The sequence below is a fragment of the Centropristis striata genome, chromosome 20 (assembly GCF_030273125.1).
Source record: "Centropristis striata isolate RG_2023a ecotype Rhode Island chromosome 20, C.striata_1.0, whole genome shotgun sequence".
Taxonomy (NCBI): domain Eukaryota; kingdom Metazoa; phylum Chordata; class Actinopteri; order Perciformes; family Serranidae; genus Centropristis; species Centropristis striata.
Window position 1 is genome coordinate 8,462,570 of NC_081536.1, and position 15,152 is coordinate 8,477,721.

Here is a 15,152-nt window from a genome sequence, read left to right on the forward strand (position 1 = left end):
TGACCTTTGACCCTTTGGATATAAAATATCATATCTTCATCCTCTTTGACATTTGTGTGAAATTTTGCCATGATTGGGGTATAAAATCTTGAGTAATGGACAAAAAAGTTGCTATGTGAGGCCACACTGACCTTGAACTTTGACCTCCTTATTGCAATCAGTTTTCATATGTGGGTACAAGAGGACAATTGTGCTAAATTTGAAGAAATTCCATCCAGGTGTTCATCCAAACACAATGCTTTGAGCCACAGTTGTCGCTGCCACACAGGCAGTTTAACTCCAGCTATAATTTTATCAAGTCATTTTTTCATCGATGAAAAACCTATTTGTAAGAAAAAACAATCATCAAATTCTTTAATAAAAATGCATGAAAAGTACTGCATTTTTATTTTGAAAAGGGTGAAGCGATTCCATGGTGACTGAAATGACTACTCTTTCATAAAATACAATCATTTTTCACTATCTATCATGAGCTGACCGGCTCAGTAAGAGATAAAGATGTGGTGTCATGGTGTGTCAGTCATGCTGTAACTGCCATTTACCCAGAGCTGAGATCACAGTGCCCAGAGTGCCCAGTGATTTGTTGATGTTTGCACCTTCTTTAAGTCTGGTGCCTGTGGCGCGCGTGGCATCAGCTCTCTCGCTGCCCGCCAGGTCCACCAGGTGGATCTTACTCAGCGTCTCACGTGGCAACTCTGCATCAAACCACGCCTGTGGCATGAAAAAACATTACTGAGCAATCCCCGTCTAGTTCAAAAGAGGCAACATCACAGAGGAATACTTAATAGGCCGTATTACGACAAAAGTGCTACTTAAGATGTAGAAAATGAAAAAAGCCTTTGAAGATGAAAAAAACATGTTGGAAATGATTACACAAAACGGATAAACAAGGCTAATTAAAGCTCTTGAGGGATAGCCTTTACTAACACCCAAAAAGAGTTTTCAGTGAAACTTTGAAAAATATTTTTTTGCAATTCAAACTACTAGTCATGGTAGCAAGGATACATCAGGGCACTGCAGCTCACCTGGATGAAGCGGATGGTGAAGATGGCGTGGGAGCGGCTGCTGACATCATTCATGCCTGTGCTGGCTGTGGTGCGGTTGCCATTGCCGAGAATGATCAGGTCCTCCATGTCGCTGTGGTTGTATACCAAGTGCTTGGACAAATCTACAAACAAGATGATGTGTACAAAATGTTCTGCATTTTAAACAAGCTTAGATGGACGTGGGTCTCAGAAGAACTTCTTCTTACTCTCTACATAGGGTCCATCCTTTGGATGCTCTCTCACTCTTAGGCCTCCGTCTGTGGGTGTAGGTCTCTTCTTGAGAAGGTCGTGGACACGCTCATTATAGATCTCCAAATAACTGGGGCCGAGACCGAAAAACAAAAATTTGATCCCAGATTTCACACAAGGCCGCAAAGTCACAGTTTCATAAAATTGTTTCAGTGTTGATATGGTAACAACACAGCACCAAATGAAAACAAAACAAGTTTCTATTCACTGTCTACTATGAAATGAGACACACAGTAGGTTTAAAAGGCAAGGTATTGTGCATATTGTGCATGCATTGCTTTGCTTGCACTGGAACAGAATAAACAAACATATGCAAAGTAGGTTTTAGCAGAGCACTTCAATCAATACCGGGTGTGTGAAAGAAGTAAAAGGACTAGTCTGAGTGGCTGATTCAAAAACAATCCAAGGCACGGAGCAATTAGGCTTCATGAGAGCGTGACAGTGATGGAAGGGCAGAGACTGGTTTCAGTGGGTGAAATCATTCAGGTTGTTTTCTGAACTCAAATGGGTTACAATATTAGACGTTTCTAAAAGGCACAGCTGACTTAATTACAACACCATTGCATTATTAAGCCAGTTACATATTTTGTAATTCATACGCAGTATACAAATACAAAATGTATTTTGTTTTACAATGTAGGGGTTTATGTGCAGTAACCGTCAAACAAGCTACCAAAAATAGTCATAGTCATAGGCAAGGCTTCCTTCACGGGCCAGTGACGGAGCAATAGGCTTTTGACATGACAGAAAATCTGGGACTCTCCTCAGAAATATGAATATTGGTATGGGATGTGTGTGAGATTCCTAGCATGAACCTATCCCTTGCCTTTATCTTCTTTTTTTCCCCAAATCAAAAAATCATGCACCTCACCATATTTGCTGAGAATTTGGAGCCCTAGTTCAATATCAGGAATATCAAAAGCATTTCTCATAATTACCATATTTAATTTAAATCATACTTTGTTTTTCATGTTGTCTGCCAGAAAAAGCGAACAATATACTTTAATATAAAAGATGATCACACTTTATGGAAAACTTATTTGTGAAGTAATGTGCAACACACACCTGTGATGTGTATATATATTTTTTTTTTAAATGGTACAAATTTGTAATTTGTCAAAAGACATTCTGTTATAATTTTCAAACTATTCCACATTTCAAAAGCGAAGCCTGGCAGAGCTGGGCAGATAAAACCCAATTCTGGAGTTGAATTACACCCAAATAATGTGCCAGCAGCACACATGATACCAAGCGGCTAAATAATGGTTTCACAGTAGCTTGACAGGCATGAAATCCGCAATTTTATCTCCCAACATAATCATTTAGGAGTAGAGCTGAGACATGTAATCATGAGACAGATATTGTGATGAGATTTGATATCATCTGTGACTGTGATTATAGTTATAAAGCCTTAATGATGTCTTTTCTGGTTTTAAGGGACTGCATTACAGTGAGGTCTACATTTTTCTGATGTTATGTAGCTGTTAACAATAAGGGCCTTTTCATATCTCAATTACTAACAAGACCATAACACTCACCACTGAAAAAAAAGGAACAACAAGTCATTAACCGGAATAGGCGTTCCCTTTGTCATGCTTTGTCACTTAATTCTGACTGGGTGCTTAGTCACTGTAGCTGGAAGTAGAAAGCAGACAAAGGTGCACTTGTTTCTTCCATGTGTGCACTCCTTTTGGGAGGTCATGAAACTTTTGGTTACACTCATGAAATGTACTGCAGTTTTGTGTCATTTTGAAATAACAAAACAATTTATCTTTTTTTACCATTTATTTTATGCCCGTTTTTTGTGTGTGTTTTTTTATGTATATTCTTTCTGCTATGTATTTGTTATTTTTTATATACCTAAATAGGAGAGGATTCACTCTCATAGACTGAAATTACTGTTTCTTTCGCTTTCCACTGTATGTTTTTTGTACCTGCATTATCGTGCAAATAAAAAATAACGTATATGCTTGTTTCTGTATTTTGGCAAATTGTTTTCTGGTTGTTTTGACAATTTCAACACAGGTATAAAGAGACAACCTACTGTACTGTACAGAGGGACAATGCTGATGATGCAACATCTATTGTCCCATCACATTTGTCATATCAAGAAAAATTATTCTACATGGTGTACGCACTTTGCTACATTATGATGAGTAAAATGGTCCTAATGGGACGGAAAAGAGGCTTGCTGTAGTAAGTAGTCGGTTAATCCTTACATGTAAGAATGCAGTTTAATATTTAATTTTAATATTCTGTATTAGATATGAAAATCCCTGTGTAATCCTGACATAAGCATCAATAGCCTTGGATTCAGTGCCATTACGGGAAAACTCCAAAACATGTAACTGTCCTCTACCAGCTGCTAGTTTCTAATATTTTCATGAGAAAAACACTGTCTTGGATTCCTTTCGAATGTTTGAAAGTTTAATGATTAATGTGCAGAAGAAGAAGATGGGAAGAAGCATTACTTTATGTATGATGGTACCTCACCTGACCTCTGTACGATATGACACTGCATCATTCTTGCCTCGACGAGATATCTCGTTGAACAGGCCCTCGCAGATGCGTGGGATTAAACCTTTATCATCCTGCCACATAAAAAAAAAAAAGGAGAGAATGTTGCATTTTGAGCTCATATCACAAAATGATAGTGTTATACAAAGTGTTACTTTTAGATGATAATTTAATTTTACTCCTATTGTGTTCTCTTAATTTGGGTGTCTATGCTATGGCGTGACCACAACTCAGCACATGCAAAGACTGCTGAACAACACAAACAACAGCTCATCTGATATGGAGTTACTGAAGCATAAAAGCAATTCCACTCTGAGCTGCATGCCCTCTTGTTTTAATTACAAAGTAACAGATAGTAAGCATTAAGAGCCATATATAATTATCTGGGATGTTGACAGCAGCTTTGCTGATGACCTTGCACAAGTCTCCTGGTAGACAAGCAGAAAGCTCACTGGTAATGTGAAATTTCCATTGCTGTGCAAGGTGAGGGGAGAAAAGCTGGGAGTTGCTGCCCTCATCACATTTTTTGATTAGTGGGGAGAAACATGGAGATAAATGGAGAGACAGGGAGGGCAGTCTGATGAGGCTGCCAGCAGTCAAGTTTCTAATGTGGTGAAGAGTCAGTGCTCTGTGCACACTGGGTTGGCACTATTCTGCAATGTAAGCTCAGCGTTTGATATTGTGACATCCTGGGTGTCCCTGATGATGGAGAGGCTAATTTACAGGGCACGTTAGGGATGCAAGTTGAAAACGAATGTTTATAGGATAGCGACCTCTCAAGATTAATGAAAAAGTGCTCTTAAGAGTGCTGAGAAAGCTGAGGGAAGGCCTTACTGTATGACCCATCATGGTGTAAGATTTCCCTGAGCCCGTTTGGCCATAGGCAAACACACAGGCATTGAAACCCTCAAATGCAGCTTGCAGGACATCAGTCCCCAGGTCCTGGTATATCTGAAGTAGCAGAGAAAAGGATAGTTAATTATCAAGTCACCGTCCTACACTACAATCCAAAAAGTTGTGAGAGATGAGGTAGGAAACTGAAGAATACAGATATACCCTCTCCTGGGATGTAAATGTGGGTCTTCTTCTGTCAGTTGACTCGTATGAGAAGTCATAAGAAAAGGTCTTCTCTCTGTCCTTCAGTTCGTCCCCTTGTACAGGTGAAGGCTATAATTTCAAATGCAAAGCACACTCTTAATAATAACTTTATTAACTGCAGTAGCATATACATTTTAAAGATAAAATACCTTAAGAATGGTTGTAGAGTTCCCCTTCATGTGAATTATCACCTTCGATGATAACTGCTTTTCTCTGTGGAGAAGTGAACGTGAGTGCCATAACAGTTCATTCAGAGAGAAAATAAGAGCTGTTATTTTTCTACCTACCTTTTGTTCAATGGACGGACTCGGACCGCTACTCGCACTGAAGCCATTATTAATCCAAATCAGACAGATACACATCAAACAGCCAGTTCTCTCAGCCTGTTTTCTCCCTCTGTTTGAAAGAGAAGTCTTTTTTCCGCGTGAACATCATACAGCGTATTCACACCTAATTATCACACCTGGGGCCTGTGCTCATTCTCGATGTACTACGCTAACTCGCCACTGGGATGTATCCAAAACTTTTTTTTCTTTTCTTTTTTAAAACTATTTTCCTTGCATATAGCTCTTGGTTGTTGCTAGTTTGTTGTTGTTTTTTTGTTTTTTTTAAATTATTGATATTTTTTATTTCATTGCACTCAGATAATTTAGTAGGCTACATTACATGTGCATGTATCCAGGTTGTGTCAATTGAATAACATAACTGGACATTCATCATATAATTAATATACAAAGAGACTTAACTAAGCTTCACAGACTTTATTAAGTATTTTGCGTTTCTAAACAATAAACCCATTGTATGATATTGAATTCCATAAAGGCCTACTGTTTATAGATTAATTTGAATGTCTATTTCAAGGGGCTGCATTAGTACCTCTAATGATAAAACCGACAGCAGAGCTTCAACACAACATCTGCCACGGTCAACCCGATTTCGGGTCGTCAAACGATTACTTAAAAGTTGTGTATGCTTGTGTACTGCGTTGTTACATTTTCGCCACATACATTTAGTGTTAGGTCTGTTAAGCTGTTAAAAATGTACACGACTAAAACACTTTCAAAGACGTCACATTTTAAAAAACGTTTTCTAAGTAAAGTTAAAAAAAACAAGCTGTAAAAACCATGAAACGGCTATAAACCCCGTCTTAACACCCACAGAAACAAAGTCAATTTGTGCGTTTTTATATTAAAAAAATGTTTATTTGCCCGAAATAGCCGGGAGAAATTTATTTTCAAAGGGAAGTTCATTTTTCCAATCTTTCCATGTAAAGTGAACATACCACTGCTGTCGTCGCACATTTCCCATGATGCAGTGCGAGAAACACCCGGCGCGGACATTCAAAACTATGGCAGAAAACTCGAATATAGTTAAACTAACATCAAACTGTGAAGGCACAGAAAATGCGCCAGCTATTAAGAGTGGAGACAATGGGATAACGAGGCGACTGTCGTTTTCGTCAGAAACAGATGTTAGCTCACTGGAGGAACCGAATATGACACGTAAAGTCTTAACGTTACAAAGTGTTCCCGACGACTCAAACTCATCTACACCGGAACAACTCTCACAACAGGCCGTAAACACGCGTTTAAATGAGAAAAATGCAATGGAGTTGGAAGATGCCTCTCCTGAACATCAACTCAAATCTAAACAGCAGTGTGTGAACAACACTGAAGACAAGGAAAATACTGCAGTGCCCTCCACAACCAGCACTCCAGGTAGGTAACACAACCAGTGTGGGACTCCATGTTTTCACAATGGGGCATTATGTTTCTGGCACGTTTTCTAAGATCCATACCGCAAGATTAGTGGACAGGTTGTCAAAAAAAACAGAATCAGTAGTTGCATTGTAAAACACTCTATTTTCATTTTGATAGTAGAAAAGAAGTTTGTTGTTATAAAAAAAATCATGTCAGCATATTTATACCTCACACCTTAATTAAGATTTATTGTCACCTGTTTACTTTGTGCAATAATATATATATACTTTCCATTTCTTTCTATCTTTGGTTGGAGTATCTGTAGTGAAACCCAATAAACTATTTCTGATTCTGATCTCTTAAAAACGTACACTGTTGAATGTTGAATGTTGAAACATTCAACATTCAAGCACCTTTACTTCCGTAAAGGTGCTTAGTACCTCATAAAATAAAAAAACTACTGAGAGAGGCTACAGTTTCAGGTGCTTTGAGTATCAACAATATATTATACATGTTTTTAATCTGGTACATTTATTTAACAACAAAAGTTTAAAACTGGACTAATTAATTAAGCATCATCAATTTAGCAGCACAACATTTTGAGTCTATAGTCGACAGTATTTACTATTGTCAAGTTGTTTTACAGGCACAGGTTTAGCATATTTTTGATTACAAAATACAAACATCAACAGGAATATATAACCCAATAACGTATAACACCAAAATTAGCCCCATCCTGACAAGCTGCATTACAATACTGGATACAACTCTATTTGAAGGAGTGTGCATAAGTCTGACATGACACCTGTCATGAACATGAAGGACTCTTTATGAATGATTATGACTGTTGTCATAAAGTGTCATTCGATCATTTATGGAGGGGGTTTATAGGGTCTCTGTACTTAACCAAAACTCTGAATGCAGGACATCTCCTGATAATAGAGTATTTGCTACTTATGCAATAAGTAGAGTATCTGAATATTTTTTACACCACAAGCAGACCGTAGCTATTTGTTAAGTTTAGGTGGGGACACTGGCCTGGTGACATTTCATGAATATATTTAGCTGAAATTGGGTAAGGCTGGGAGTGTTGCTTACTATAATGAAATTATTCTGGTCCTTATTTGAACAGACAACACCCAAGAAGAAGACACTTCTGGTCAGAGAAGTTCGCAGGTTTCCAGTCAACAGCAGCAAAACGGAGAGGACAATGACTCTGAGGTGTTGAAAAGAGCGCAGGAGGAAGGCCGTGTGAACGTGATTTTCCCCGGCACTGTAACTCAGGAAGGCTGCTGCCGCTTCGTCAGCGAGATCCTCAAGTGCATTCTCTATCAGAGACAGCAACTACCTATGACGTATGACCAGCTGGTGTACTCCCAGAAGAAACAGCAAGCCACAATGCAGGCGAGTATAAATGTGTGTGTATGCACAGTGCACATCAAATGTTGGAGTTTGAAATTAATTAAACGTGTTTGCTGTTTTGTTTTTCAGGATAAAGACATGGTGAGTCGGAGGCCGATGCAGTCTGCAGACATGGACTGGCGCAAGTGTCAACAGACCCTCCAGGAGCTAGAGGAGGTGCTGCAACAGCTGGAGGTGCTTTTTTCACTCAGCAGGGTGCCCCGCGTGCTGCTGCTTATGGGTGGCTCCCTCATCCTCCCCAAAGAGCTGTATGAGATCAACATGGAGGCTCTGGTATCAGCTGGTGGAGATCAGTGTCTACGGGTGTCCTCATGCTTAAGGCAACTCTTCCGTACTCTTTTTGTGGCTGATCTGTTGTCTGACACCAAAGCTGTTCGTTTAATGCCCACCACAGTCTTGGCGCTGGCACACAGGGATTGCGGTGTAGGTTGGTTTCGCCCTAAATTACAATTTAAAGTGCCAACCCGTGTAAAGAACAAAATTATTGCTTTGTCTACTGATCCCAGCATCTGTAAGGAACCAAGGGCACAAGAGTCAGACTGGCAGGATTATGTGTGGTTTCAGGCACCTATGGCTATCAAGGGCTGTGGCAACTGAGCCCAAAAGTTGAGGAGCACGTATATTGGAGCTCTCTTACTGGAGCCTGTATACTACAATTACATTTTAATGGAGATTCAACTGAATTTTGAATTGAGCTGTGCATATTTTAATGAATAATGGGTTGCCGTTTTCTCTACTTGTGATTAAAAGTATGTCCCTTAAATCAATTAGTGGGTTTATTGACACAAGCAAAATGTGTGTTATGCTTTTTTATACTTTTGAAATACTCACTGTTTTTTAAGAGGCTTTGTTGCCATGATATCATTGTGTTTATTTGTTTATATTTATGAAGAATGTTTTACATGTTTTGCATAAAATATCAATGTTTGAGAATGTTAAACACAGAACAACACACAATATTGGTGCAATATATTTTAATGAGCGTTAATTTTAAAGTTTTAATGCATTATATTGCTTTCTTGAATCCAATATTTGGATACATTGGTGTGCAAGTATCTATGTATATGTTTACATTTATTAAAATATTAAAAATGAGTGCTACAATTTTGGAGGCAATCAACAAATGAGATACATAGTAGCATTAAAACAAACTTGAACATGAATGTGCGTTTTTATCCCACTTAAAATCACCAATCAAAATCAAACACAACTGCAACAATAAAGAACAGATAATTCAATTAATAATTAACTTCAGTCTGAGAGTGCATCAACAGGTTCAGAACTCCTCCACTTTTTTGACAAACTGGATGAGGTCTTTAGCTAGCAGCTGGGGCTCCTCAAAGGCAGCAAAGTGACCACCTCGTGGCATGAAAGTGTAGGAGTAGATGTTCCGATACTTAGTTTGTGCCCATGACTTGGGGCAATGCATCAGCTCCCCAGGGAAGGCTGCAAGTCCAGTGGGAACAAATATCCCAGTCCTAAAACAAAGAGGAAACTCAATGAGAGATCTAACATGATAAGATAATAAGGTTGTTAAAGCAAAGGCCACAGTTTTGATAGCGTGAACATCTGGCCACATACTTTGCATCCACTCTATGGTCAGGATTACTCTTTAAGTTCTCTTTGTAGAAGCGCATGGAGGAGACTATGGAGCCTGTGGTCCAGTAGATCATGACATTGGTCAAGAGTTCATCCAGGCTGAATTTCCTGTTCAGATGCAGACATTTATTCATTAATTATAGCCAGCAACAATCACATAGACCTTGCTGAATACAATTTCTGTGCAGTGAATTCCCTCTTGTACCTCTCCAGCCCACCATCAGGCAGATCTCTGTTTCTCATATCAGTCCAGGTGGAGAACTTCTCCAGAATGTAGGCCGCCAAGCCTACAGGAGAGTCATTCACTCCGCAGCCTGTACACGCAATAAACAAGCATACTGAGATTATAAAATATCAGCAAACATTTGCTGGTTTCAGGTTTAACTTTGACCTGTTCACAGTATCAATATGATGATCAGAATCTGTTCCTTAGCTGTGTAATGTTCCCACCTGCAGTGTCTGGTTTAGTGGCCTGAATGTGAAGGTAGCCTGATTCCTTGAGGATGTTCCAGACATTCTTCTCAAAGAAAGGGAACATCCGGCGAACATCTTCTCGAGTTAAACCCACGAGGAAGGGAAGATAGGGACCAATGATGAGAGACAACATCACTTTGAACCCCCTTCTTGAGTTCAACATGTTTAAGTGGAGTCCTTTCACACATCTGGAAAAGATTGCAAAAACTGTTTATTTTACTAAAGATTTATAGGCTTTATTTTAATCTGTATTAAATGCAGATTTATAGCTTTAAATGCAAGTTTTTTCATGTTTTTACTTTGGCAAAACGTCCTGTACTTTTCCAGCTTTTGAGGAATGTGTTGTGTCAGTAGATTTGGTAATTTGTTCTATTTGCACACTGCAAACATTGTTTCGCAACTTATGTACGAATGTCACAATGCTGCCTTTTAAAAAACAAGTGGTTGGTGGAAATTCCACTGCAGCGATTACTTAAATGTTAGGGCTTGTTTTGCTGTCTTACTGAGGCTTCATCTGTGCCATGTTAGTGGTGATGAGGGAGCCCCAGTCTCCTCCCTGCAGATAGAACTGGGAGAATCCTAAACGCTCCATCAGCGTCAGGAAAACGCGTGCAGCAGCGAGACTGTCAAATCCTGAAAAAATAAAGGAAACATATCTATAAACATCTGCTGCTCAAACTTAAATACATACATGCATTTAGAATACTTTACCTTGTTTATGAGGGGCTTCTGAGTAGCCGTAGCCAGGGATGGAGGGGCATATGACCTCAAATGTTACACCATCCTGGTTCTCTGTGAGAAGTGGCAGAATCTTGTAGAACTCATAGAAGGAGCCTGGCCAGCCGTGAACAAGCATCAGCGGCAGAACCTTCTGATTCTGGCGGTGTGGTGGTCGCACATGGATGAAGTGCACATCCAAGCCTGCGTTAAAGCAAAAGCATTATTGTGACAAGAAAAGAATATAGTGGGGATTGATTATTTGCCAAATATTAAATTATTACTCCAAAGCGGAGCAAGCCCTGTGTGTACCTTCTATTTTAGTTTTGAAGTGTGGATACTTGTTAAGAACTGACACCTGCTTTTTCCAGTCAAACTTGTGTCTCCAATAGGAAACCACTTTCTTGAGATAAGTGGAATTGAAGCCATACTGGAAGCCGCTATCTTCTAAAGGATCACTGTAACGCATTCTGTCAATGCGCTTATGAAGGTCCTGTTGAATAAGAACACTTTATTAGTTCACATCAACATGTTACTGTGTTATTATCAGTAGTTTTAATCTGATGAAACGTTTAATGAACACTTCAAAATGACCTCAATCTCTTTATCTGAGGTTTGCACTGTAAAGGGATAGATTTTAGTATCCTCTGACAGTGGCTTCTCTCCTGCTCCAAACCATCCTTCACCAAGTGGGATACTTTTCACTTGTCTTCGTTTGTGCACCATGTATGCCAGTATACCCCCTGCTGCTACAGCTGAGCCGATAAGGAGACGCTGTTGGACGACATCCATGCCGCAGAAAGTTTCCCTGCAAAATATGAAAAACTTTGAGAAAGACTCATTGGAGATCATTTGAATCTCGTATATCATGCATATTTATATCTCGATCTAATGTGAGTTAAAGTCTTCTTACTTTAAAACCTGCAGTCTGTGCATTGTGCAATTCCAAAAGTTACCGCCCACAGGTGATATATATTACACCTACAGCAGGACAAAGGTTAAAATGTTTCATTTCCGCATCGTGCTTCAAAAGTTGAGTAAAAACATGTCTAAATCAAATTATATTCCATTTTAACATACCTTGTTTATCCCTTTTTAAGTGTGCCTTCAGAAAATGTTAGACTTTCTGCTGCGGGATTCTGCGGTGTACAAAACGAACACACTAGCGACTGTCTGGGCGGTGAACCGACCATACAGCCTGTGGAACCGACAGGGAGGGAGGGGCCACAGACTGTTGATTGGGTGCGAGACGTGCCACTCCCCTTGCACAAAACAGTCGTGACGTCTTTGTTTATATAACGGGGAGGTAACGACGAGCTGTTGTTTTGTTGTATTGAGTCCGGAGATACAGAAACATGATGTGGAAGATTATGTTGCCGGTTATTGCGGCGGTTTTGTCCGTCGGGTCAGCAGCTTTGGTAGGGGGATGGAGAGACATCAGTAACGATGACGAAGGGATGCGATCCGCTCTCAACTCCGCCGTCGTCGAACACAACAGGCGCTCCAACGACATGTACCTCAGCCAAGTGTCTGAAGTGGTCAAGGCTCAGAGCCAGGTTAGTAGCCTAATGTTTCATTTGGACTCGTAGGTGTCTAGAGACGTTATTTTAAAGACCTTGAGAAGTTAAGCCAATCCAGTTCACGGGCAGGCCGCGGCGTGATATTAGCCATTAAAGGGACAGGTCACTCCAAAATCAAAATAGGCCTTCATATTCTTCCTCTTACTCCACTTAAAATAAGTCTCTTCCAGGAAATCATGAACCACCCAGTAACTCAAAAGAACCAGGTCACGACTTCAGCAAAGAAACATTGCAGTGGAGTTTTTCAAGAGTTGTATTTAAGTGGCTCTTTAATTTAGCCCATAGTTGTCTATTTCCATTATATTTAAGCTTATAAATAGCACTAGATCATGAGAAAAAGATATATTTTTAATTTTGGGATAAGGTGCCCCTTGACAGTAACAGTAGGCCACTAATGGTTGAGTCTTACTCCATAGTTACCTGAACTCTCAGAGCGTATTCAGTGATTCATCTCTTTACTTAGACACTGTAAACATGGATCCTGGCAGTACTTGGCAGTGATGTAACATGTCTGGCCCTTTTGAATACAAACACCCTAATCCAATCAAATCCCATCCTGTCCCGTCAAGATTTCACAGTTGTAAAGCTTTTTTGACTCTCTAAACCTGTTCTAAGCTAATTTGTGGTGAAGCATTTGTTTTGCTGCAGATCAGGCTATTCAACAGTAGTCATTTAGTCATTTAACAGTAATTTTGTTTGAAACACAAAGTATGTGAGTATGTAGCTGAACCAGATCATTGTGTGTTTTGGTGTTGACTTTATTGATATTTTATTGACACAGGAATAAAAGTCTTTTGGGTGGTGAACTTATTTAAAGCTAAACTTGAATATAATGGCTGCCAGTTTTGCCTTGATTTTGTACATTTAAATATTGCTCGCACAATTTTTTTTATTTTTTATTTATTTAAATAAATAAATAAAAAAGTTTCTTGTTTTTTTATTTTAAGGTTACTTGGTTTTTATTTTACTATCACTGGTTTTATTTAACTGTTATTTATACCTCACGTATAACAGTAGTCATTTAACAGTAATTTCGCTGCTGTATGATTGCTAAAGTAAAGTGCTTTATCGTTAAGGTTAACGATGATCTGTACTGTCATGACCCACCCACTTCTCCTTACAGGTGGTTTCTGGCATCAGGTACCGCATCACTGTGAGAATGGGAAAGACCCCTTGCAGAAAGGGGAGCGTAAGTGAAGTGTGCGCTGTCCACCAAGACCCAGAACAGGCTCAGGTAAGGACTTTATAACTGCTTACCATTCTGTACTTTCACCATTTTTATTTTCTTCTCTGGTTTCCACAAGTCTCAATAGCTACTTTATGCTGATGACATGCAATTTAAGGCAAAAATCACATAGATTTTCTCATGCTACTTTATTTGAATATAACATTTAATGACATTTTCCCTTCGACGGTAGACCACAAACAAATCAGATTATGAACAATTGTAAACTTGCCCTCTCTGAACCATCAAGCTGTGTTTGTCATTGCCACGACAGAGAGAGAGAAGTGAGAATGAAAGTAGTGTTAAGGGAGGGGGACAGTCTAGCAAAGATGTTACATCATGGTCTATTTTAGCTAGATTAAGTTAATTATTCATCATTAGCCTATTGATATTGATAATCCACTTTAACTTAATTTACTTAAATGAAGTCAGATCCTTTAATAATCATGATCAATAGCCGTGTTTCCATTAAAGTCTAATCGAATTTTGAAGCGAAATTTTAAAATGTTGCATTAAAGAAAATGCCATCAACTGGGTTGGATCAAATAAACGAAGCTGCATAAACATACTTTCGTCAGAAGATTGCAGTATAATATATTACTGTGGGCTAATCTGTCAGTAAATGGCAGTAGAAGAAAAGATTGAGCAAGAGAAAAAAAATAAGTTGCTTATCAGACAACTTTGGTCATCCATGAGAGAAATTCGGCAACTTATAATTGTTCTTTCATTTTAACTGGTCTTGACCAGAAACGGCTGATCAGTCATGTGAGTTAAATGTTCGCTACGCTTATTCGCAAAAAGCGTTTCAATCTCCCATTTAGCGCATTTACTATTTATCGAAAAAGACAAAAACCACCTCAAGCGAGCGTAAACTTTTATGAGCAATTATGAGCAAGGTTTTTTTAAATGTTGGTGTTTCCATAAAACACGCCTTTGAACGTGGGGATTACGTCTTAATCATGCCCTCTTAAAAACCAAAACAAATGCTGTTTATTTTTTACTGTGATAATCTCAATAATTACATGCTTTAGGCTGGTTTATTTAAAAAGATGTGTCTTTTTGTCTTCCTCAGGTTCACTTGTGCACATTTACCATGTGGAGCCAACCATGGCTGAGTAGGATGGAGCTGGTGAAGCAGGAGTGCTAGAAAGATAACTACGCAGGAAATCTTCAGTGTTGGCACTGTTTGCAGAATAACCTTCATACAGAGCAATATGTATTTTCCCTCTGGAAGAGTATTCCCATTTATATTTGCTGCCCATGCAACTTCATTGTATTCTACTAGACTGTATACCTTATGAAACTCGCAATGTTTCACAGTAACCAATAGGGTATAGCAATGTAAAGGTTCATTAACTTTTAGAGGAGCAACTTTATAATGCATTATTGCTAAACCAAGCAAAGTATTACAAGCCACATGCTGTTTTAAAATGAAATTAAAGTACAAAATGAGCTTAATTAAATGTGTCCATGTGTATTATATTTTTGCTGTCCTGACCAGAGTAATTTATTAGTTTTGGAAAGA

The 15,152-nt window shown here is 38.9% G+C and overlaps 4 protein-coding genes across 4 annotated transcripts in view; 2 read left to right on the forward strand and 2 right to left on the reverse strand.

Moving 5' to 3' along the window:
* kif16bb (kinesin family member 16Bb) overlaps positions 1-5,366 on the reverse strand; it is a 29,349-nt gene extending 23,983 nt beyond the window's left edge. Inside the window, exons 1-8 of the mRNA XM_059323904.1 lie at positions 5,198-5,366; positions 5,060-5,123; positions 4,863-4,979; positions 4,647-4,757; positions 3,789-3,886; positions 1,253-1,365; positions 1,026-1,168; positions 543-711 (exon numbers count right to left, since the gene is read on the reverse strand). Of these exons, the coding sequence (XP_059179887.1) occupies positions 543-711; positions 1,026-1,168; positions 1,253-1,365; positions 3,789-3,886; positions 4,647-4,757; positions 4,863-4,979; positions 5,060-5,123; positions 5,198-5,244 (862 nt within the window). The 5' untranslated portion in view covers positions 5,245-5,366. The remainder of the gene's footprint in view (positions 1-542; positions 712-1,025; positions 1,169-1,252; positions 1,366-3,788; positions 3,887-4,646; positions 4,758-4,862; positions 4,980-5,059; positions 5,124-5,197) is intronic.
* Positions 5,367-5,665: 299 nt separating this feature from the next.
* mad2l1bp (MAD2L1 binding protein) lies at positions 5,666-8,973 on the forward strand. Its single transcript, XM_059359112.1, has 3 exons — positions 5,666-6,628; positions 7,743-8,014; positions 8,102-8,973. Exons 1-3 carry the CDS (start codon positions 6,217-6,219, stop codon positions 8,627-8,629), a joined length of 1,212 nt encoding a protein of 403 aa, XP_059215095.1. The 5' UTR covers positions 5,666-6,216; the 3' UTR covers positions 8,630-8,973.
* Positions 8,974-9,112: 139 nt separating this feature from the next.
* Positions 9,113-12,163, reverse strand: ephx5 (epoxide hydrolase 5). The gene is made up of 10 exons (XM_059359110.1): positions 11,903-12,163; positions 11,736-11,803; positions 11,417-11,630; positions 11,135-11,315; positions 10,817-11,026; positions 10,609-10,738; positions 10,082-10,293; positions 9,837-9,945; positions 9,614-9,739; positions 9,113-9,510 (listed from the first exon to the last, which is right to left on the reverse strand). The coding sequence occupies exons 2-10, from the start codon at positions 11,756-11,758 to the stop codon at positions 9,309-9,311; spliced, it is 1,407 nt and encodes a 468-aa protein (XP_059215093.1). The 5' UTR covers positions 11,759-11,803; positions 11,903-12,163; the 3' UTR covers positions 9,113-9,308.
* cst3 (cystatin C (amyloid angiopathy and cerebral hemorrhage)) lies at positions 12,141-15,090 on the forward strand. Its single transcript, XM_059359113.1, has 3 exons — positions 12,141-12,378; positions 13,526-13,636; positions 14,700-15,090. The coding sequence occupies exons 1-3, from the start codon at positions 12,178-12,180 to the stop codon at positions 14,772-14,774; spliced, it is 387 nt and encodes a 128-aa protein (XP_059215096.1). The 5' UTR covers positions 12,141-12,177; the 3' UTR covers positions 14,775-15,090.
* The last annotated feature ends 62 nt before the right edge of the window (positions 15,091-15,152 follow it).

Coding starts and splice junctions, on each gene's coding strand:
- mad2l1bp (XM_059359112.1), top strand. CDS start 6,217: ATGATGCAGTGCGAGAAACACCCGGCGCGGACATTCAAAACTATGGCA. Junction 6,629..7,742: donor CTCCACAACCAGCACTCCAG/GTAGGTAACACA, acceptor TTATTTGAACAG/ACAACACCCAAGAAGAAGAC. Junction 8,015..8,101: donor AACAGCAAGCCACAATGCAG/GCGAGTATAAAT, acceptor TTTGTTTTTCAG/GATAAAGACATGGTGAGTCG.
- ephx5 (XM_059359110.1), bottom strand. CDS start 11,758: ATGCACAGACTGCAGGTTTTAAA. Junction 10,739..10,816: donor AGAAGCCCCTCATAAACAAG/GTAAAGTATTCT, acceptor TTATTTTTTCAG/GATTTGACAGTCTCGCTGCT. Junction 9,740..9,836: donor CCTGATGGTGGGCTGGAGAG/GTACAAGAGGGA, acceptor GCATCTGAACAG/GAAATTCAGCCTGGATGAAC.
- cst3 (XM_059359113.1), top strand. CDS start 12,178: ATGATGTGGAAGATTATGTTGCCGGTTATTGCGGCGGTTTTGTCCGTC. Junction 12,379..13,525: donor TGGTCAAGGCTCAGAGCCAG/GTTAGTAGCCTA, acceptor TTCTCCTTACAG/GTGGTTTCTGGCATCAGGTA. Junction 13,637..14,699: donor AAGACCCAGAACAGGCTCAG/GTAAGGACTTTA, acceptor TGTCTTCCTCAG/GTTCACTTGTGCACATTTAC.